The sequence below is a fragment of the Musa acuminata genome, unplaced genomic scaffold (genome assembly GCF_036884655.1).
Source record: "Musa acuminata AAA Group cultivar baxijiao unplaced genomic scaffold, Cavendish_Baxijiao_AAA HiC_scaffold_1070, whole genome shotgun sequence".
Classification (NCBI taxonomy): Eukaryota; Viridiplantae; Streptophyta; class Magnoliopsida; order Zingiberales; family Musaceae; genus Musa; species Musa acuminata.
Window position 1 is genome coordinate 1 of NW_027021284.1, and position 24,367 is coordinate 24,367.

Consider the following 24,367-nt stretch of genomic DNA (forward strand, 5'->3'; position numbering starts at 1 on the left):
GGCATCGTGGGTGAGGAGAAGCCCGTAACCGGAAGCTGTCGGCTTCCCGACGACTTGCACGAAGAGATCCTGTCCTACCTCCCCGCGAAGACATTCTTCAGACTCCAACCTGTCTGTAAGTCCTTCCACGAGCTCTCGGAAAAGTCTGATTTCCTCCATTCACAATCAGATCTCTGCAAAGCCGTCTCCGGATTCTTCGTCAAGATCCGCAATGCCTTCAATTCCTTTCTCCTCGTTGACCCCTACGCCGGCGTGCCAAGAACCTTTGGCAAATTCTTGAGCAAGAACAACGGCTTCATCCTTGGGTCAGCTGACGGCCTTGTCTTCGTCATGCACGACAACCGCCGGGCGGCCACCCGTAGCTTATATGTCTACAACCCGGCTCGTAGGACTCGGTGTCATCTACGCGCACCTTCGGACTTGTGTCCGGGGGGTGGCATCGCGGTGAACTTCATGAACGATGGGGACATGACGAAAGACTACAAGCTGGTGTACCTCTCATCAACCTGGGTGTGGTACTCGTTGCGCCGCTGCCAGGTCTACGACTCGGTGGCCAAGAAGTGGACGATGGACAAGCGTCTCGACTTTGGAGGGGGCGCAATAGATTTGGATCACCCGGTGGTCCACGACGAGACCATATTCTGGGTGTCGGCGCGGGAAACGTGCAGGATGATTAATGCGTACGTCGTCGCCTTCGACCTGAGGACTGAGTGCACGCAGATCATCCGACCGCCGGAAAGAATGAACATCGATCCCTCCGACACCATTGGGATCGGCAAGTGGGAGGGAAAGTCGGTTTGCCTGATTCATTACCGTCTGTCTTCTCGGGTGTTCGCTCTAGAGCTGCTGGAGAAGAGTAACAACGGTGGGATACGCTGGGTGACGGCGCATGAGATAAGCTCGGACCGGATGGGGTTCAAGAAACCACTCAACGTGCTGTCCACCATGCTGTGTGAGGTGGCGACGACTACGCTACTTGTTTTCGCCACACATGAAGATGCATACACCTACAGTATAAGGGATGGAGAACTCAAGAAGCTGGCATTGCAGGAATGCCATTTACCATCGTTGATCCCTTACTCTAATACGCTTCGGCCATGCGGTGAAGAAGAGGAACTGTTCGAAACAACCTGAAGAGACTTTTTTTGTTTGTTTGTATTTCCTATTATGTATACATTCTCGTAGATAAGATAAGAGAAGTTGAATGAAAAATGTTGTCTTCCTTGTGTCCAATGCTGCGATTAAATATCATGAAATAGAGGGTTTTTTGTTAGTAGAATTTTGTGCCATTGTGAATGAAACAGCAAGAAATGATTTCTTGGGAGACAATATTAAAATTGTTATGAGAAGGTATAACATATCATAGGCAAATTCACTTAATAACGCATAGTAAACAGGTTGTGCAAGAAAAAGTTCATATGCCCCGACTAAATTAGAATGAATGATGCAAGCATATGGAGGGATAATAAATAAGTTTGGGACATTGAGGGATAATTAATATGTTTTTTTAATTATCACTAAAGAACCTTTACCACCTCGAAACAATAATCTCCTATGTCGATAGAATATTATCTTAAATATTGGCTAATTGTAAAAAAATTTTGCCCATGAGAGATAATTTGGGGAATAAAAGTTCAATTAAGATTTTAAGAAGAATTTTATAATTTAAATTATATAATAATATTGGTTAAAAAAAAACTTTAGTCGATCATCAATAAACATACACCTATGATGAAAATGATGAAATTAAAATCAGTTGGACCATTATGATATTCCAATATCCACTAAATAATTCAATTGTATAGTCATCTAGATTGAGTCTTTTTACCAAAATTTATAGATCTTAGAAAATCTTAAATTTACTTATATTCAAAAGGTATGAAAAGTTAAGATTAGAAATTATATGTAGAGTAGGCCAAGTTTGAGCAATCGATTCATTCCAAAAATTGGAGTAAAAGACACCACTTCTACCCTAATTGAACATCTTTGTGACAAATCTCACTATCTTCCCAAATACGTTGGATTTTGCTTTCGTCCTACACTCATGTAATTCACAGTAGGATAAGATTTGGTGTTATGATCACCCTGCATTTGTCCATTTTATCCTAATCATAATCTACCATCTCAAATTAATTTATCTAAAAATGGTTTGAAGTGGATTGATCGTTAAGACTCTTAACTAAGGCTCATATTAGCATTCTTAACTTGGAAGTCTTTAATTTGCTCGAGTGTCAAAGGTTCTTTTTTTCAAGATTCCTTAAAAATTAGCAATTCCATAAATTAAAAATACCCTAAAACAATCAAAATGAGTAGTCAAATAATCCCTCGCACAACTATTCTATCTTTAGCATCCTTATGTTTATCTGAAAATTTTGAAACTAAAAATGGCTTCTTCTTTTTTCAGATGATTATTTTCTTTATTTGAATTAGGAAAAAGTAATGATCCGAGGCAACGTGAGCAATTTAATGATATTTTCACTATCTATTGATCTTAGTGATAACTAAGACTCTTAATTCAAATCAATTTTATCATTTACTTGACAAGTTAGATATCATGGATAATGTCTAACAGAGGGGAGTGCTTAGAAGGATCACACTAAATCTAATAATTAACTTCCATTTTCATATGATGTCTGAAATGATAATATTAAATGTAATTACTTATTGCCATTTTCATAAAAATATATATGAAAATGATATGTTTTTCCCTTTATTATAATTCAATAAATATGATATATATATATATATATATATATATATATATATATATATATATATATATATATATATCTTATTGTCTCTATATAATGGACAATAAGTTGGACTCTTTCAAATCTCTGATCGTTGGAATGGATGGTACGCTCAATAGCACCCATAGCATCAACCTCGGAAGTAGCGGTCGTCCCCTTCCCGATAACTTGCTGGCAGAGATCCTCTCCTAACTCCCAGCAAAGACCTTCTTTAGGCTCCTCTCTATTTGCAAGACCTTTCGCCAGCTCTTATCAGATTCTCATTTTCTCCTTTCACAGTCGTACCACAACAATGTCATCTCCGGCTTCTTTCCTCACGACCGCGACTTTTCTGGACCCTTCTTCCTCGTTGACCCCTACGCCGGTGTGCCCAGAAGCCGCCTCGAATTCTTGTTCCGCAAAGGCAAAATCGTTGGGTCAGCTGGTGGCCTCGTCTTTGTGTTGCATAGGAAAGATGGTGCGTTATGCGTCTACAACCCGGCCCGTGGTACTCGGTGCCAGCTACCCTCCCCGCCGAGCAAGTATTGTACATGGGGTGGCATCGCGGTGAGATTCATGAACGATGGAGATGGGGTGACGAAAAGCTACAGGTTGGTCTACCTTTCACGGCACCCAGTAAGGAGTAAGTTGCACCGCTGTCAGGTCTATGACTCGTCTGCGAGGGTGTGGACGATGGACAAGGAACTCGACTTCGGTCGGTTGGAACTACATTTGGAGCACCCGGTGATCTGCGACGACGTCGTGTTCTGGGCATCGTCACATTCGTTCTCGAACGAGAGGATCGACCAGTATGTCGTCGCCTTTGATGTGAGGAAGGAGCGTACGCAGATCATCCCTCTGCCGAAAGAAGCAGCCGTCGCCTACTCGGACACGATCGGAATAGGCATGCGGGAGGGGAAGTCGCTGTGCCTAATGCATTACGAAACGTGTACTTGGGTGATCGGACTGTGGCTGCTGAGGAAGACAAACGACGGTCCGCCAGGATGGGTGAGGGCGCATGAGGTGAGCTTGGGCCAGTTAGGTTTCAGGGAAACCCCAAAGGTGAGCTGCATCGTGCTGAGTGAGGTGGCGATGACCACGTCACTTGTTTTCACCGTAGAAAGCGATGCATATATCTATGATATAAAGGATGGAGAACTCAAGAAGCTGGCATCGCTGGAATGCCCTTACCCACCGTTGACCCCTTACTCTAATACGCTTCGGCCATGCGGTGAAGAAGAGGAACTGTTCGAAACAACGTGAAGAGACCTTCTTTTTGTTTGTATTTCCTATTATGTATACATTCTCGTAGATAAGAGAAAGAAGTTGAATGAAAAATTATCTTTCTTGTGTCAATGCTGCGATTAAATGTGACCTGATGCGTCGTCGCCGATGGGGTCTTGATCCACAGGTTAATGTCGGGAGTTCACGATCGATGGGACGAGGTGTTGAGGTCGATTACGTCAGGAAGTTGGGACGCTACCATCGTCTTCCGGGAAGGTGCCACTTCGATCGGGGCGGTCGCGCTTCTGGAGGCGATCGAGCTCCAGCACATAAGGCCCTCGTCGGCGGGTTTCCAACTTTGGCCCCTCGTAGAATAAGTTGGTGGTTACCTTTTCCCCTTTTTTTGTCATCCCATGGCCAGATGTCGGTCAAGGGCTTTTATACTATTATGCGAGGATCGGTCGTACGTGGATTTGATACGGTGAACGATCCTCAAGTTGCGAGATGGTACCTTTGTGTGGTCGCACGTCCGGAATGCACGGAACGTGCCTGGAATGCCCCGAGTTTTTCGGGACGATACTTGACGAGGGAGTGCATCTCGGTATAGGTCCCAACCCGGTGCAGGGAGGTACTCTCGTGCCGACTTGGTGGGGGCGTGATGCGACAGAGGTTGTGACGTGACGGGAATACAAAATATGCCTTATCATCATGAAATAAAGGGTTTTTTGTTAGTAGAATTTTCTGCTATTGTGAATGAAACAGCAAGAAATGATTTCTTGGGAGACAATATTAAAATTGTTATGCGAAGGTATAACATATCATAGACAAATTCACTTTGACTTAATAATGCAAAGTAAACAGGTTGTGCAAGAAAAAGTTCATGAAAGAGAAGAGGATTGTTTAGTTGATTCATATGCATGCATGCATGCGTTCCCTGTCGAGCAACAACATCTTGTCATTCTGCAACTATAACCAATCTGCACTATACAATCTTAGATAGACAACATCTTGTCTATATAACTTTTTGGGATTTGTTCGATTTCAAGAGAGGAGACAACGAATAACATACTATTAGTGTACAAAAACGAATAATGCTTTGAAATGTAAGAAAAAAAAGAAATATAACATACTAAATAATACTTACTGCATCCTTTAAGTCATAAAAGGAGCCTCTGAGTTATTCTCATCTTCATTCTTTTTTTCTTCTCTTATTTTTTTTACCCTTAATTGCCAATATTATAGGTTCTCCTTTTTCTTTTTTTTTTCTTTCTCAACCTCGTCCACAATCTTCATTGTCCTTTTGTTTCAACCTTACCTGCCACACGTCTATATTAAAAAAAGTTAGGATTTATGTTAAAAGAAAAAAAAAATACTAGTATGAGTTATGAGTTATTAAAGCTCATTATGGACTGAACTAATGAGCTATCTGCCCAATAGATAAGAATCTCTAATGGAATTATATCTGTAGTTAGATTTGGAAAAAAAAAACTCATGCAAATTCATAATTAGATCACTCATCGTCGGTTAATTCTGAGCAATTCAGTGGTCAAGAAAGTCTTGTCCGGCAAGAAAAGGTATCGAAATCTTGAATCAAATGGGATGATGCTAAAACCCAGAACACCAAGTAACCTCTTCTCAAAATCGATTAAATGAGGATTAGAGATCGATTAAATTAGGTTCTAGTTAAATCGAGTTCAATTGAAACATTGAGTTATAATACAAGTTGATTGATAGCTAATTGATGTTATTTAACATTAATGATATTTGAAAGATAACTTTAAATGTTTCAATGTATTATTTCATTTCTATATAGACATAACATGTTATAAGACGATTTTATTTTCCTACTAAGGACAGGTAGGGTGATTCCCTTTGAGGATTAACAGGTTATAAGACATGACGATCGGATAGTTATTATATCTATTATTGGATAGAACGTGTGTTATGATTGAGTCGGTACTAAGAGGGGGGGTGAATTAGTGCTTTCGTTAAAATCACTGGTTTTAAAAATTTTGTTCGATGAAAAATCGTATCGAAAAAATATTAACTTGGAAAGCGTACGGAAGCTTAGTGAAAGTATGAATTTAGTTTGCAATAAAGGTAAATAGTAAGAAGTAAATTCAAACCAGATTTTTATAGTAGTTCGGTTATCGTGATCTACGTCCACTTCTGATTGCTCTTTCGTTGAGACCACCGGCTTCCATTACCGAAGATCAACTACCCGTACAACTCAATTCTCTTTTTGACAAGTTGAGGAGAGAACCTTTACACCCCCACTTACTCCTCTCTTAAATAAAAATCAACCTTAGACTATAGAAGGAGAACTCTCATAAGATTACAACAGAATTTATCTTTGTTTTTGTTCTCAATTCTTGTGTGATCTGAACAGGGATGATAAAGGTATTTATAGGCTCCAAACAGATTAAAAATTGAAGCCTAAAAGTGTCTCATTCTCAATTTTTAGGATATTGGCGGTACCACCACTTGACAGAGCCTCGGAGACTAGGCTCTAGTGGTAACATCGCTTGATAGCTTTTATGGCCGATGATACCACTGCCAACTTTGGGCGGTACCATCGACTGGACCTCCTCGGAGGTTGAGCTTCAAGTGGTTCTATCACCCACCATGGGTGGTGCCACTGCCTAGCATGGTTCTAAGTGGCTGAGTGGGTATTCCATTCGACCCAACTCAGCCCTAACTTATGCCTAATTATCCCCTAATTGAGTTGACCTAATTACATTCTAAATTGACTCAATTAGACTCTAAACTAACTCAATCTAGACATAGTCGATTACAAGCGAATCCTATGTTGTCCGACATGTCATTGGTTCATCTGACACTTCGTCCAATCCTTCGATGTATTGCCCAATCGACATGTTGATTCTTGCAACTTCCAATCTCCTTGGCGTAAAGTCTGATCCTTCAACCCGATGCCTAAATTCATGACACGAAGCCTTCTACCGACACGTCGATCGATCCTCCAGCCGACGTCCAATCTTCTAATATGTTCTCTTTGGCCTAACGTTTGATTTCTCCTACTTTAATCAATTTGCCTTTTATGATCGAAGCTAGTCCTGCGTTACTTAAATGCATATTAGATCACAAACACATCAATTGATTTCATCATCAAAATCCGAGATTCAACAACATGTCCTTACTTTGACGAGTAAGAGATACTATTATTTATGTTGTTAGGAGTGTAATATGGATTTATTTTCATTCACTATTGTGAGTTTATAAAGGTTCCTCCGAGTATGCCTTCGAGCATTTGATATATGTCAATATGATGATTAACTTTTGAATATATATTTATTTTATAGTTGCCTTATAAAGGTTCCTCCTCGTATTACGGAATTTTTTTACTTTATTTTAAAATTTTAAAGTAACCAACCAATAATACTATACCAAATTTCAATTGAGAACAAATATTCCTTTAACTAGGGCTAGTTGAATTTTATTTTTGAGTTATTTTTGAGTTAGTATCACTATATTTCTAAATAAAACCTATGACTACTTTTAATTTATATTTTGATAAATAAAAAATTATAATAAATATTTATTATTTATATATATTAATAATGTGATATTTATTTATTTGACTTTTGATATATGGAATGATGTTATAATCCAATGAAAAAAATCCTAAATGTGGTAATATTCTTTCTTGTATAATGTAACAATTTATAACTAAAAAATTAATATAAATAAAATATTCCTGACTAAATTCATCATTTCGGCTTCTCGTTATCCAAGAAACAAAGATAAATTATTGTATATTGGTCATCATGCATAATTTGATTTAGTTACCTCATTTGAATAGACAACATAACATTCTAATCATCAAGTTATCGTTGAATCTGTAAAATTTTACAATCAAAATCAGAAATAAGCATTTTATGGGGAGGAATCATGGTTTAGAATTTATGTAACAACTTGGGTAATAATGACATAAATATAAAAAGACAAAGGTTCGCTACTTTAATAGCTCTAAGGTCAATTTTCAGAATGAATGAATGAAAGCATATCGAGGGATAATAAATAATTTATCATAAGTTTTTTTTTTTTAATTTTTATTTTAATTATCACTAAAGGACTTTTACCCTAGATTTGTACCTCCAAAACAACAATCTCCTATGTCGATAGAATATTCTCTTAAACGTTGGCTAATTGTAAAAAATTGTTTGCCCATGAGAGATAATTTGGGGAATAAAAGTTCAATTAAGATTTTAGGAAGAATTTTATAATTTAAATTATATAATAACATTGATTAAAAACCACTTATAACTTTATGAGTCTTGCATCAGTAAAAGAAAAAGAAAAACTTTAGTCAATCATCAATAAGCATACACCTATGATGAAAATGATGAAATTAAAATCAGTTGGACCATTATGATATTCCAACATCCACTAAATAATTCAATTATGTAGTCATCTAGATCGAGTCTTTTTTACCAAAATCCATAGATCTTAGAAAATCTTAAATTTACTTATATTCAAAGGGTATGAAAAGTTAAGATTAGAAATTATATGTAGAGTAGGCCAAGTTTGAGCAATCGATTAATTCCAAAAATTGGAGTAAAAGACACAACTTCGACCCTAATTTGATCATCCTTGTAACAAATCTCACTATCTTCCCGAATACATTGGATTTTGCTTTTGTCCTACACTCATGTAAGTCACATTGCGATAAGATTTGGTGTTATGGTCACCCCTCATTTGTCCATTTTGTTCGTATCATAATCTACCATCTCAAATTAATTTATCTAAAAATGGTTTGAAGTGGATTGATTCTTAAGACTCTTAATTAAGGCTCATATTGGCATTCTTAACTTGGAAGTCTTCAATTTACTCGAGTGTCGAATGTTCTTTTTTCAAGATTCCTTAAAAATTAGCAATTCTATAAATTAAAAATACCCTTAAACATTCAAAATCAGTAGTAAAATAATCCCTCACACAACTATTGTATCTTTAGCATCCTTATGTTTATCTGAAAATTTTGAAACTAAAAATGGCTTTTTTTTTCAGATGATTATTTTCTTTATTTGAATTATGAAAAAGTAGTGATCAGAGGCAACGTGAGCAATTTAATGATCTTTTCACTATCTATTGATCTTAGTGATAACTAAGGCTCTTAATTCAAATCAATTTTATCATTTACTTGGCAAGTTAGATATCATGGATAATGTCTAACAGAGGAGAGTGCTTAGAAGGATCACACTAAATCTAATAATTAACTACTATTTTCATATGATGTCTGAAATGGTAATATTAAATGTAATTACTTATTGTCATTTTCACAAAAATATATGAAGATGATATGTTTTTAGCTTTAATGTAATACAATAAATATGAATATATATATATATATAATATACATATATATATATATATATATATATATATATATATATATATATATATATATATATATATATAATTCATGGAAAGAGTCCATGAATATGGTAATCGGTCCTCGAAACATTTCTCAGTTTCAGATGATGAAAGTTCGATATCTTCTCACACTAAGAGTCATCGGCCTTCTCTATTCTCTATATAATGGACAGTTGTACTTTTCCAAATCTCTGATGGTTGGAATGGATGGTATGCTCAATAGCAGTCATAGCATCAACCTCGGAAGTAGCGGTCGTCCCCTTCCCGATAACCTGCTGGCAGAGATCCTCTCCTACCTCCCAGCAAAGACCTTCTTTAGGCTCCTCTCTGTTTGCAAGACCTTTCGCCAGCTCTCATCAGATTCTCATTTTCTCCTTTCACAGACGTACCACAACAATGTCATCTCCGGCTTCTTTCCCCACATCCGCAACATTCCTGGGCCCTTCTTCCTCATTGACCCCTACGCCGGTGTGCCCAGAAGCAGCCTCGAATTCTTGTCCTACAGGAAAGTCGTAATCCTTGGGTCAGCGGGTGGCCTCGTCTTTGTCTTGCATAACAAAGATGATGCCTTATGCGTCTACAACCCGGCCCGTGGGACTCGGTGCCAGCTGCCCTCCCCGCCGAGCAAGTATTGGACATGGGGCGGCATCGGCATCGCGGTGAGATTCATGAACGATGGAGATGGGGTGACGAAAAGCTACAAGTTGGTCTACCTTTCACGGACCCCAGAAGGGAGCTCGTTGCACCGCTGTCAGGTCTATGACTCGTCTGCGAGGGTGTGGACGATGGACAAGGAACTCGACTTCGGTCGGATGGAACTACATTTGGAGCACCCGGTGGTCTGCGACGACGTCGTATTCTGGGCATCGTCACATTCGAAATCGTACGAGAGGATCGACCACTATGTCGTCGCCTTTGATGTGAGGAAGGAGCGCACGCAGATCATCCCTCTGCCGAAAGAAGCAGCCGTCGCCTACTTGGACACGATCGGAATAGGCAAGTGGGAGGGGAAGTCGCTGTGCCTAATCCATTACGAAATGTGTACTTGGGTGATCGGACTGTGGCTGCTGAGGAAGACAAACGACGGTCCGCCAGGATGGGTAAGGGTGCATGAGGTGAGCTTGGGCCAGATAGGGTTCAGGGAACCCCCCAACGTGAGCTGCGTCGTGCTGAGAGAGGTGGCGATGACCACGTCACTTGTTTTCACCGTAGATAGCGAGGCATATAGCTATGATATAAAGGATGGAGAACTCAAGAAGCTGGGATCGCTGGGATGCAGTTACCCACTATTGATCCCTTACTCTAATACGCTTCGGCCATGCGGTGAAGAAGAGGAACTGTTCGTAGATAAGAGAAGAGAAGTTGAATGAAAATTTTTGTCTTTCATGTGTCCAATGCTACGATTAAATATCATGAAATAGAGGGTTTTCTGTTAGTAGAATTTTCTGCCATTGTGAATGAAACAGCAAGAAATGATTTCTTGGGAGACAATATTAAAATTGTTACGAGAAGGTATAACATATCATAGACAGGTTCTGCAAAGTAAACAGGTTGTGCAAGAAAAAGTTCACATGTCCTGAAAGAGAAGAGGATTGTTTAGTTGATTCATATGCATGCATGCATGCATGCGTTCCCTGTCGAGCAACAACATCTTGTCATTCGGCAACTATAACCAATCTGCACTCTATACAACGTCGGCAACGAATTCATATGCTTTGAAATTTAAGAAAAAAAAGAAATATAACATACTAAATAATACTTACCGCATGCTTTAAGTCATAAAAGGAACCTCTGCATTATTCTCATCTTCATCTCTCTTTTTTTTTTTTTTTTTTTTGCCCTTAATTGCCAATATTACAGTTTCTCCTTTCTTTTTTTTTTTTTCTTCTCAACCTCGTCCACAATCGTCATTGTCCTCTTTTTTCAACCTTACCTGCACACGTTTAGATTAAAAAAGTTAGGATTTATGTTAAAAGAAAAGAAAATACTAATATGAGCTATGAGTTATTAAAGCATTATGGGCTGAACTAATGCGCTATGTGCCCAACAGATAAGAATCTTTAATGGAATTATATCTGTAGTTAGATTTGGAAAGGCAAAAAACTCATGCAACTTCATAATTAGATCACTCATCGTCGGTTAATTCAGTGGTCAGATCTCAGGAAGTCTTGTCCGGCAAAAAAAAGTACCGAAATCTTGATTCAAATGGGATGATGCTAAAACCCCGAACACCAAGTAACCTCTGCTTCCTTTTCCCTCTTTTTTTCTCGATACGTTAGATGTCATGTGTTAGTGCAAACAACTTTACGCCGTGGCCTCGGGGCCGACGCGGTTTGTTCTGGGTCCGAATGGCGGGGATCTCCCAGGGGGGTTCCTCGGGACTGTAGAGGTCGCCGGCTCGGGTCGGTTCGGTCGTGGAGGGGGGTCGCCGTTTCCTCTGGGAAGGGGCTCCTCGCCTGTGCGTCCGGTGAGAGGCGCCTCGTCTTCGTTCCTGCACACAGGTCGGGTCGGAAGCTCGGCCTGACCCTTCCAACGATCAAGTTAGTGATGTGGAGTGGAGTGGTTTTGAGGGTGTTTTTGTGTTGTCCTCTCCCTCCTTTTCTCCCTTGGCATGCAAGGGTTTTTATAGTGAAGGTGGTGCGTAGGACTGCTAGCAGGGAGCAGGATCGAACTCCCGGTAGCGTCTGACACTAGTGTTGGCGTCACGTGAGGGGCTGGGCTCCTGTAGGATAGTGACGTGCCTCGGTTGGCGTTCTGGTCTTGTTTGACCAGGTGTTGTCAGGTCAACCGAGGGGCGATGCGTCATCCGAGACAGCTGACGTCAGCCCGAGTCTTATCGCCATTATTACCCTCATCATATTCCCCCCCCAATGGAAGTTATGCGTCGGTTGCCGTAAGGCGAGTCCGAGGCATGGCTTCGGTTCTAAGGAACCGTCTCTGTCGGGCGAAGGCCGGTTCATTGCCAGGGGTGTGGGAATCATGGAGCTTGACAATTGACGAGGGTTGGATGTGCAGTGGTGGCTCTGGGTGGCCGAGGAACCTCAAGTAGTGGTTCGTCGGTCAAGTTGGGCTTGGTTGTAGGGGTGGTAGGCCCCTCAGGCGGGCAGGCCGCGCAGGAGTGGTCTCGGGCAGCATGGGGTCGAGGAGCTCTCGGGCAGGCAGTGGCCGAGGAGCTACTTAGGCGGGCAGGCCGCGCAGAGGAAGTCTCGGGCAAGCTGTGGCCGAGGAGGTCTCGGGTAGGCTGTGGCCGAGGAGGTCTCGGGCAGTATGCCCTCCTTCTAGCGCCAAAATGTTACGGGGAACAACTGTATGCCGTGGCCTCGGGGCCGACGCGGCTTGGTTCGGGTCCGAATGCGCGGGGATCCGACGCGGCGCTCCTCGGGACAACTGGGGTGGCCGGTCACGGCGGTCCGAATGGGACGTAGCGTGGGGGGTGAAGCCTCGTCGTGGTGACTGGGAGATGCGACCTTGCCTTCGTTCCTGCACACAGGTCGGGTCGGAAGCTCGGCCCGACCCCTCCGACGATCAAGTCAGATGATGTGGAAGGGAGTTTTCTGCCGTGGAGAAGTCCCCCCTTTCGTTTAGAACTCGGGGGTATTTATAGGGTAGTTTAGCGTTACCTGATGTGCCCGCCTGTGGGAGGCAGGATCGTACCTCTGACGACGTCTGACGCTGTTACTAACGTTGCGTGGAGAACCGGACTGTCGCAGGGTATGGGCGAGGGTCGGTCGTCGTCCTCTCCTGTCGTGGTCAAGTGCACGGGGTCGGAAGTCGTTGCCTGATAGTGGATGACGTCAGCGCGTGTCGAGTCAGCGTTATTGCCTTCCTCATTGGGCAGAGTGGCGCCCAGGTGGGGCAGTCGTCGTGACACGTCATGTCGCCATTATTACCCCTATCATCATGGATAATGTCTTACTGAGGTTTTCATATGATATCTCAAATGGTAATTTTAAATGTAATTACTATTTATCATTTTCATAAAAATATATGAAGAATGATATTTTTTTCACTTTATTTTAATACAATAAATATGAAATATATATAGTTTCATGGTCAGAGTTTATGAATATGGTAATCGGTCCTTAAAGAAGAAAGTTGTGTCGATAGAAGACGCAGAGGATGACAAGAACATGTGTATATATATACATACAAGCACGGTGGTGGGACGCGGAAACTTAAATAAGAAAGCCGTAAGGGAGGTGCCGCGGGCGAGCGAACCACCACCGCTTACTTAGCATATAAATCAATATATACACATATTGATTTTAAAAAAAGAAACTTCTCATTTTTCAGATTTTTAATAGCGCTTAATTTTTTGCTTAATCCTTGAAATATCCAATTATCTACCCTTTTTTTTTTTTTCTTTTTTTCCTTTTTCTGTGGACTAGTTGGATGAATCGATCCAATTATAGTATTTTCAGTAATACTAAGAAACAATCGTCAATGCAATAAAAAATATAGTTATAATATTTTATATTATGAAAAATACTATAACATAAAATAAAAATACTGTAAAAAATAATATTTTCAAAATAATTATATTTATAAATATATTATATTATATTATTTTTTGGGTATTACTAAAATACTATAACATCGTATTAAAAATATTGTAATCGGTATTAGGTTAAAAAAAAAATTGATGTCGGAAAATTTCTGAAAACGTGAGACTCTTTTATGGAGAAAAAAAAAAAAGAGAGAATTCCCTCACATTCATATGCATTAAATTGCTGTTCGAGGGGCAAATGACAATCGACTTACAGAGATTGACCGAGTCAATAAATATGAAAATTGTTGTGTTTATATATAATACCACCAAATTAATGCAACAGGGAATTTGCATCGCATTCATCCTCACTAAAAATTGGTGGATTGAGGCGTTGACTTGCCAACTGCCTGAGTCATTTCGATCCTCGCCACAGCTTCCGATCGAAGTCAACGACGTGCTCGTCTTCCCCACATGGATTTCATCGGTAATCCCCCAGAAAAAAAGCTCTATCATGTTAATATACTATGCTCGAGAAAATGTCGGTGTTCATCACGTTAATTCCATCGGGAATTAAGCTGCATTATATTATGCTTCCTCCCGATATATATATATATATCTCATAAGAAATGGAATAATCATGCATCGAAAAGAACACCCAAACAAGCGACAAGTATAACGATGGCATGCGGTTACGTGATGGCAACCACTTAAGCAATGCAAGCACGCAAAGGAAAGATAGAAGTGACCTCTCACACACAAATGTATGATTTATTACAACCATTTTTTGTCCTTTTAAGTTTTGATTGTTATTATAGCATTGTTATGTATGCTCATATATTGCTAATTAGATCTTCGATTTAGTCAATTAAACTTAATTAATTATACTTTAACGCTCAATTAAAGTTATTTTTCTTGAGACATGTGTATTTATTTATCTATTTATTTTCGGTACCAAATGGAGACCTAAGCATATCCATTCATACATTTTAACTTCTACTCAAAACCCACCGCCTACCCCCCACCATTAATCCGTTGTTTCCTCCCTCGACGTTTCTTCCCCGTTGCCAGCGATCGAAACCAGTGCTCGGCGTCTCCTCTCTCTCTCTCTCTCTGTCTCTCGGTGAAGGATCTCTTCATCTGCCCTCTTTTCTTTTTGGAGTTCGAGATTGCTTCCGTTGATCGACGTGGTAAACGTTTGTGGGGGGGAGGGGGTATCGGATGTCGATTGCAGGGGGTGAATTTGGTCGCGGTGGGGATCGACGGCTGATTCGAGTGTGAGGAAATCGGGCATGGGTTTCTTTCCAGGCTGATTGGATCGGCCTTCTTGTTTCGGTGGTTTCGGTGGGATCTTCCCTCACTTTGATCTTTGTTTGGGGGGCGAATATTTCGGAGGGAAGATGGGGTATTTGAACTCCATCAGTGGGCTTCAAGCAGACGGTGCTCCGGTCAGCGGGGGAGGACTCAGGTCTCGTTCGTTTATTCCTTGTGAAGTCGTATTAAGGCTTACGATATTCTTTTCTAGATTTGTTTATGTTTCGTATCTCGTGCGATTTTCGAGCTGATCTTATGCTAGCATTCGCTTCATATATTTTGAGTTCTAATTCGAAGACAAACTAGCTAGTTATTGGAAGAGATTTATTTATTTATTTATTTTTTATGTATAAACAGTCGTTTATTCCTTAATAATTCAATATAAGTTAGATCCTTAATAATTGACAAACAAGTTATGAGATGGTTCGTCAGATATGGATGTGTGAACTTACATGGGAAACATGGTTCTTTTACGCTGAATAAACTCATAGAACTGCTTCCTATCTGTTAATTGTGGTTCTTGAATCTGCAGTTGAATATGTTGCCTAAAGTAGGCTGTAAAGAAACATCCTACTCTTGCGTGTCAATCTAACATTAAAACTCATGCTTATTTCTTTCAAGACAGTCAAGATGGGAAGTTTGGTTATGGGTATGCAAGCTGTCCGGGGAAAAGATCTTCGATGGAAGACTTCTATGAGACGCGAATTGACAGCGTTGATGGAGAAATTGTTGGCTTGTTTGGGGTCTTTGATGGTAAAATTTCTGCAGTATTTTGTTGTCTTTGTTATGTTTAGAATGTCTTATCTTTTTTTTTTTTTGTATTTGCAAATTTTTGGTAAAACTGACATAGAAAACCCATTCATTAACTTGCTTCTTTCAATCCTTTTCTAGGGTAAATTTCTCTCGTGGAGAGTTGCTTATACATTCAATATCCTAACGTTAGACTTTGATGCTTTGATGAGTGGTTATGTAGGTCATGGCGGTGCCCAAGTAGCAGAGTATGTTAAACAAAACCTCTTCAGCAACTTACTCAGGCATCCAAAGTTCATTACCGATACAAAATCAGCTATAGGTGGTGCTGATTTGCATTTTGTACTATGAAAGAGCTTTTAGAGAACAATAATATTTGGCTTATGAAATTCATCTGTGCTGTTACCTTCAGCTGATGCATACAACCACACGGACGCAGAATTTTTGAAATCTGAGAACAGCCAGAACCGAGAGGCGGGTTCAACTGCATCAACAGCTGTCCTTGTTGGTGATCGTTTGCTCGTTGCAAATGTTGGGGACTCTAGAGCTGTCATATGTAGAGGAGGAGATGGTAGGCCCCTCATCCTTAAATCAGTTCTCTTATCATCAATTATGTGTAACGGATTTCTGTACTTAATCTAGAACTAAACCGGCTCAATTTAGATGGAGTTTACTGCATTTTTTTTTACTAACTGTATTCTGACAACCCAACCTATTTAAGAGCAATATTTAGAATGTGACACCAGTGACATCTAGGTTCTTAGGATATATGTAGGTTCTAGACCAACAAAGTTTTTTGGCCTTCTCTTGATCCTGCCAAATGCTATAGTAGCTCTGTGTGTCTCTGGTGTACTGAACACATTGAAACAAATAATCATATAGTTTCAGATTCTTCAAAAATATAGTAATATAAAAAAGTATAGACAGGAAGGAGAAAGAGAACATATTCCTGTTTGGATTCACAGAATTTAAGCCTGAAATTGGAGAATTGAACCTGCGAAAAAATCTTCAGAAATGGCTGAAACTGCACACTTATGGTGATAAATGAGGATTTAAATTGTTGATGATGGATGAGGTGCTAAAGTTCATTACGCTCTCGTATTGCATGTACTCTTTTTGAAATGAGATTTGAAGATTAATAGTTTACTAGCAAGTTAAACAGGATTGGAAACTTAATATTAAGTTATCCAATTTTTACACAGCATTATTTAAAGAATAATAATCACTTTTTTATGCTACTTCTATAAGCCATTGCACTTAATGTCTTTATGACTTATCGATGCTACAGTGGTTTCATAGCTACATACTTTTGGTGAAATTGTATACTAATAGTTTAGTCATGTTATCTTGTCTTTAATGTATGATCTAAGAACTATTTTTTGTTCATCGCTTGAGTGTTGTTCCTTGATGAAACTTTCCATTTAGCGCTGTACATAGTAGGTTTTGGTACCACTTTAGATGTATGACATGTCTTGGAATCTACAAATGGGATTTTTATTGGTGTGATTTATTATTCTACGGTCTTTTATCCTCCAGTCCACATTTTGTTGGTTATATTTCTTGCATTCTGGAATTGACCCTTGTCAAAACCATCTAATCGTAGACTTCGACGATCGGGAGTTTAACTATTCACGCCAATGACAAAACAGGATGACAATGGAAGTTGATGTTTCCTTAATCCTGAAGCTTGTCATAAGCATATTTCTCCATTATTTGTTTTGTTCAGTGTTAAAGAATATATTTTTTATATGGAACTTTAGGTAGATATTATTGTGTCTCCATTATTTTTTCTTGCCAAATTTACATATTTTTTATCAAAAATCATCCCTCATGTATGTAGAGCTTGGTATTTAACATTTTACATATTTCCATAATCATTATCCGTGATCTACCATTTGCTTTTGTTTGGATGTTTGCTTGCCCATTTGTTCATCTCATGGTTCAATTACTATATGTGGTCATCTTTAGTTTGAGATTATTGCCTTCTAACTAGATTCAAATTTCTGATTGATTTATGAATGGCAATAAACAGTACTGTGTGGTGCTGTTGACATACTTGTTGTCATTGAATCCTGTTGTTTATGTTTGTTCTTATGCCCGTTGAGGTTGTTCTGTATTCTTTATAAGATATCCATGCAATCTCTTCTCATTTCAATTGATTGGGTCGAAAAATCAATCTAGAATTTGTTGCATCACTCGATCCAGTTATCTTGAAAATTGTAACTAATAAAGACTTTTTATTTAGCATATTAAAAGCTGCTTGTGGTTCTAATTTTCGTTGTTTTTTTTTTCCCACTTTTTCTTTGTTAAATCGAGTTTGGCATCTCAACTTGTGCTCAATTAATACAAAAGTTTATGTATTCTATGAACCTCTTGATACAAACATCTGATTCTTGGTTTTTCAGTGGCATCAGTTGCAACAAGTCCTTTTCTGAGGCAAACAGTTGTGCCAATTTCTTGTAGAGCACCCATTTTACTTGCAAGTTCTGTTTCTTGGTTCTTACAATATATTGCAAAAGCAATTTTCTGATCATGATAGAGTAGTTGACCAAACGAACTTCTGGGTGCTTCATAATTTAGAGAAAAAAGTCTTTTGTTCCCCATATGGTAAGTTTTGCTTCTAGTTTGTGCAGTAGATTGCAACGGCAATTCTTCTGATTGCTTGGTAATTTAGAGAAAGAAACCTTTTGTCCCTCGTGCATCATGGTCAAAAGCCAGTTCTTGGTACTTTGAACAACAGAGACCTGGCAAATCAACCTGTTGTGGTACTTGGTTGATGTGAGCTCTCATAATTAAACCAATCACTCTATTTTGATGGTGATAATATGGAGATGATTTTCTCTGGATGTGCTTGAAGGTTCTGTTTTTAACAAATTCAGTATCTGAAATAGAATACAATCACCAGAATCTTGTATTGAATTATTGATTGAGCCTCTTAAAAGTTTAGTTCTTTACTAGGAACTCGGCTCACGCTATTTTTTGTAACTTTTGCAGCTATAGCTGTCTCAAGGGATCACAAGCCTGACCAAACAGATGAGAGAGCAAAGGATTGAGGATGCTGGGGGCTTTGTAATGTGGGCTGGTACTTGATCTCCTCCATCATTTTTTATCAGTTTAGATCATTTCGTTATATAAATACTGATCAACTGTAACTGCAGGGACATGGCGTGTCGGTGGTGTTCTTGCCGTTTCTCGTGCATTTGGTGATAGGCACCTGAAACAGTTTGTTGTCGCAGATCCAGAAATTCATGTTTGATCTCTGACCTATCACTTTATTCCTACAATGTTATTGTCTTCAAGACTCGAGACATATCATCATCTGACAGTAATGCCTTTGACTGCTTCGACTACTGTTGAATGCAGGTGGAAGCGGTTGATGGATCTCTCGAATTCCTCATCCTTGCAAGTGACTGATTGTGGGATGTTGTCACGAACGAATGAGGTATACTTTAAAAGAAGAAAATAACAAAAAACAAAAAAAAAAGTAGGTACCTGAAATATCATCTCCGAAGATTGAACCCTTTCTTTTTCATTTGGTTCCAAATTCAGGAGGCGGTGGTAGCTATTGTCAAACCCCTACAAGATCCAGAACAAGCAGCAAAGAAACTGTTACAGGAGGCCTATCAAAGGGGTAGTTCTGACAACATCACTTGGTGTCGTGGTACAGTTTCTTGGCTAGCCTTGATAACACAACCGAGCAGCAATAGGTACAAATTGTCTGCTTGATCTTTGTTATCGCTTTGTTATCTGTAATGGTTTAGTGGAGTCTGTATCATGCTGTTTTCACTTTTGTTAGAATAATCAATAAGATTGTTTGGTTAGAGTGCCTAAATTTCTTCCTGAATAGTCGTTTATATATACATACCATTTTTACCATTTGGAATTTACTCCTGCAATTAAAGTAGCTCAAGTTTGGTAATTTAAGCCTCAAGGAACAATTTTGATATGCCCCCTATGAAAGCAAAATGAGACCCATGAAAGAAGGTCTCTTATTGAGTTTGTATTATAAATGTTGGCAGGAAGATTAGTTTCACATGGATACAGAATTGAAGTGTCTAATGATACATAGTGGAGTTTGATTGTGATAGTTTCCATGGTAACTTTGACCATTTTGACGTAGATTCAAAGGTAAAGCCGTATAACCATTCTTCGTGATTGATCCATCAAAGGGTCATGCCCATGTCTTATCTAGCGTGGCAGATGCGCGGATGTGTTTGAATAGAATAGAATAGAATAGAATCTAACCTATTAATTTGTTGTTTGCGCCCATTAACAAAAATTATAGGTCCCATGGCATCCAAGAAGGATAGGAACATCGAAGTTACTTTTTATTAACCCTACACAGTTTGCCTCGTGCAAAAGAGTCTACCTTAGCCTTCATATTCTCCTCGTCTGTTGTCGACACAACCTTTCTTGACTCGGACACAAAAAAAAGGAAGAGAAAAATAAACCAAAAGAAGGCTAATGGAGTTGGGGACAACGACCGATGGAATGAACAAGTTGATCGAGTATGGTGCCTCTCTCTCTCTCTCTCTCTCTCTCTCCACACTAACCGGTTATTTAATGCTTTGTTGTCGTCCGCAGCCCACTGCCGACGACGCTTTCAGCAGAGCAGCGAGAACAGAAAAAAGGAGACGAAAAGTTGGTTCACCGGGGAAATGGAGGAGGGTGCCGAAAGCGGCGTTAAGACGTGGATCCTGGCATTTCTCTTTTGTCGAGGACAGCCGTAGAGATGCCACAACGTCGAAGCTGCTGCCTCGCTCCTCCAATTTACTCCTTCGCCCTTCCCTCTCCCTCCAAATTTGCTGCTCAGCTTCTTCTCCTCTTCTCCTCCACCACAAGGATTCCTCTCCGAGCCGACCACCTTGTGAGGTGTGCTTCTCTTTGCTCCTCTCAAGGGAATCCTGTGGCCTCCACTGCCTTCGTCTTCAGTTCTTGATCTCCGCAGCCATGGGCTCCGAGGCGGTCGTCGTCGTCGTAGGTGAATTGCCTCTGCTTCCGCCCATAAAGACTGCGCCGACGCGGGACAAGCCCGTGGAAGGCCGTCCCGATGCTGCCGAAACCGAAGAGGAAGAGTGCGTCACACCAAAAGGCGGAAGAGACCGTTCTCAAGCCCGTCCTTGTTTGTACGCCGGCGAAGAGAAAGCCGAAGCCGGCGAAGAGGGTACCGCCGGCTCCTTCCATGGAATTCCACGCCGTTACTCCCGATCTTACCTCGGTCTTCCTTCCTCTCCCTCCCAAGAAGAGAATTCGTGTAGTTTGATCTGAAGTTTCTTCACCAATCTCCTGTAACTCCTTCTGTTCCCCTTCTGTTTTCCCGTGTGCCTGGTAAAAGATTTTATTTCCTTTTATTGTTTTCTTTTCTTCCTTAGACGAAACAAAGACCATCAAGCACTTTGTGTAACATGAGGAGAACTGTCCTCCACATCATGCTGCAATGTGTACATATATCGGACAGTTCTCTTGGGTTCTTGCTTTTAGTCGTTCTGCAATCTAACACCGTCGAGGAACCCAAATTACTTACTGTGTCTTGGGATGCAAACTTGTGGAATTCCCTCATAATAGTTGTTACGGTCCATCAGTGTCTGTGCAGAGACAGATGGGAAGTTAAGGTATATCACATGATTCTAGATCAGACAGTACCTCACAACCCTTCTAAATTTCTGCATCTTGTTAAGAATCCAGCAGGTAGAAGGAAGAGATTCCTGTAGAAAGGGCACCATAATTTTAACTTTTATGGCCTAGGAAGACACACCTTACGAAGATTGCAGGCTAACGAATCACCAATATTTGTTTCTTTAGGGTGCCAAATGAGAACGAATAGTGTCCAATAGCTGGTCCTGTTTCTGCAATGTTTCTTTCGTTTCCTCTGCAGAAATCAACCTAATGTGGGTGAGAGCTGGGTACAGTTTGAGATCCAAGTTATTAATTCATGTGTACAGTAAGTAAATGTAGGAGATGGCAGAACATATGGAGCTGGTATCATAATGTGATGGAGGGAGTGACCACATGGATGGCAATTAAAAGCTGCAATCTTAGCAAGTGACATAGTGTCACGGCCTTAGCTGGAATTGCCTAAGGCGTGAGGCATCCTTGCGGCCAAAGACGCGAACTTAGCTTGCGTTGTCTAAGTCGCGGGTCACCTTTGCGGCAAAGACGCGAACTTAGCTTGCATTGCCTAAGTCGCGCTTCGCCCTTGCGATATTGCTCCGCGAGGATCAGCCCACTTGTAACCTCTCGCAAGTCCCGAAGGACCTGTAAAAGAATAAAGTTGATTAGTTCGAAAGAACGAGCGGCGGACAAGTCCCGACATCTCGCGAAAAGGGGAAGCTTTACAAGCAATTCAGCGAGCACCTTGCGTGCACAAGAGAAAAGAGGGAGAGGGGGAAAACAAGGGCTTTAGAAGGTTGAACGAACAGCTGCAAGCCCACAAACAACCACTCACCTGGTCCCGGGCGCGACAACAAGTTCCCATCAAGGCAACTTGCGAACTTGCGAACTTGCGAAAGAGTGTTCAACGCCCGGTATATATCCGAAGCCCCATCCAGCCCTGTGCCACCCGGGGGGTTCAAAGGGGCTGAGATGGCTGACGTTTTGGTGAGCATAGGCAGATTCCAGAAATCAGCCCGCGGCACGCGAAAACGGAGCTGTTTTAGGCTGTTTTGCTCGTTTCGGTGAGCGATCGCTTTGTAACGCTGCAGCTTGTTCGAACTTACATTTTTACAAGCAAAATAACCCAAAACTAAGAGAAAACATGCTGTCAAACAGCTGTACATGTAGGTGTGAGCGACGAACGGTTCGTTGAACGGAGTTGTTGCGAGTGCGCGACGATCGTTCGTGACATTCTCCCCCACTTAAACTGTCGACGCCCTCGTCGACGCTTGTTGGTAGTTGTTGATGATTTCTTCTTCATGTCGCAAGGCGTCTTCAGGCTCCCAACTGGCTTTTGTTCGGGGAAGCTTTCACCACTTCACCAAGTACTTTATCTGCTTAGCTCCGTTGGGTAGCTTTATCTTGCGGTCCGCCAGAATGGTTTCAACTCACTTCTCGTAGGAGGTTGTGATGGGAGGTAGCCGAGTTGGAACACTTCGGGAAGCATCTTGCGGGTCCAAGTGGTAGGCTTTTAGGTTGCTGGCGTGAAGAACGTTGTGAATTTTGAACCACGCCGGCAGCTGCAACTTGTAAGAGACGTTGCCTAACCTGCTGATAATTGGGAAGGGCTCTTCATACTTGCGCACCAATCCTTTGTGGACTTTGTTCCTAAAGAATTGGAGTGATGCCGGTTGGAGCTTTACCAACACCAAATCGCCAACTTTGAACTCTTGTGGTCGCCTTCCCAAGTCTACCCACTTCTTCATCATTTTTGCCGCCTTCTCCAAGTAAGCCCGCGCAATATCTGCATTTCGATGCCACTCTTTTGTGAAATGATAGGCTGATGGACTACTCCCAGTATACCCAATTGCCATGGTGTGCAGAGTTGACGGTTGTTGTCCTGTGATGATCTCGAAGGGGCTCTTGTTGGATGCAGAGCTCCGCTGCAAGTTGTAGGAGAATTGGGCAATGTCCAACAGCTTCACCCAATCTCGTTGGTTGGCACTCACGTAGTGCCGGAGATATTGCTTCAGGAGTGAGTTTATCCTTTCAGTCTGGCCATCCGTGTGGGGGTGGAGGCTTGTAGAGAAGTATAACTTCGACTCCAACAATTTGAATAGCTCGGTCCAGAATCTTCCCAAGAACCGAGCATCTCGATCACTAATGATATTGTGTGGGACTCCCCAATACTTCACCACAATCTTCATCATAAGCTTGGCCACCTCCTCTGCTGAACAGTGTAGGGGAGCAGCAATGAAAGTTGCATACTTTGAAAACCGATCGACCACCACGAGTATCAATCCAAGTCTCCCTACAAGTGGCAAGCTTGATATGAAATCCAAGGAAATGCTCTCCCACGACCTTTCTGGTACGGGCAACGGCTCCAAAAGTTCCACCGGCTTCCGCTGCTCCACCTTGTCTTGTTGGCAAGTAAGGCATGTTCGAACATATTCCTCCACATCAGTCCCCATCTTCGGCCAGTAGAAGGCCCTCTCCACGAGAGCCAACGTTCTGTGAATGCCTGGGTGTCCAGCCCAAAGGGAATCGTGACACTCTTTTAAGGGTTCACGCCTTAAATTGTCCACTCGGGGAATATAAACTCTATTCCCTTTTGTGTAAACGAGTCCCTCCTGGACCCAAAATCGTCGTGCCTTGCCTTCTTTGATGAGCTGCATTAGGATAACTACTTGGGGGTCACTATACAGTCCATCCCTGATTCTGGAAAGGAAGTTGGAGTGCAACTGACTTGCTTGGTTTCCGCCCTCCAATTGGGCGGCATTCACACGCTCCACCTTCCGACTCAATGCATCGGCCACGACATTTGCCTTCCCAGGCTTATACTCCATTGTCATATCAAATTCAGCCAGGAAGTCCTGCCAAC

The 24,367-nt window shown here is 41.0% G+C and overlaps 1 protein-coding gene and 1 pseudogene across 1 annotated transcript; both read left to right on the forward strand.

The window, feature by feature from the left end:
- Nucleotides 1-3: 3 nt before the first annotated feature.
- On the forward strand, nt 4-13,126 carry LOC135666059 (uncharacterized; the record flags this gene model as incomplete). Its single annotated transcript, XM_065177564.1, has 4 exons — nt 4-1,102; nt 3,007-3,365; nt 9,728-10,264; nt 13,055-13,126. Coding segments are annotated over 4 exons (2,067 nt in total), but the record flags the coding sequence as incomplete, so codon positions are not given.
- A 1,533-nt stretch (nt 13,127-14,659) lies between these two features.
- On the forward strand, nt 14,660-19,335 carry LOC135666060 (probable protein phosphatase 2C 59; annotated as a pseudogene).
- Nucleotides 19,336-24,367: the final 5,032 nt, after the last annotated feature.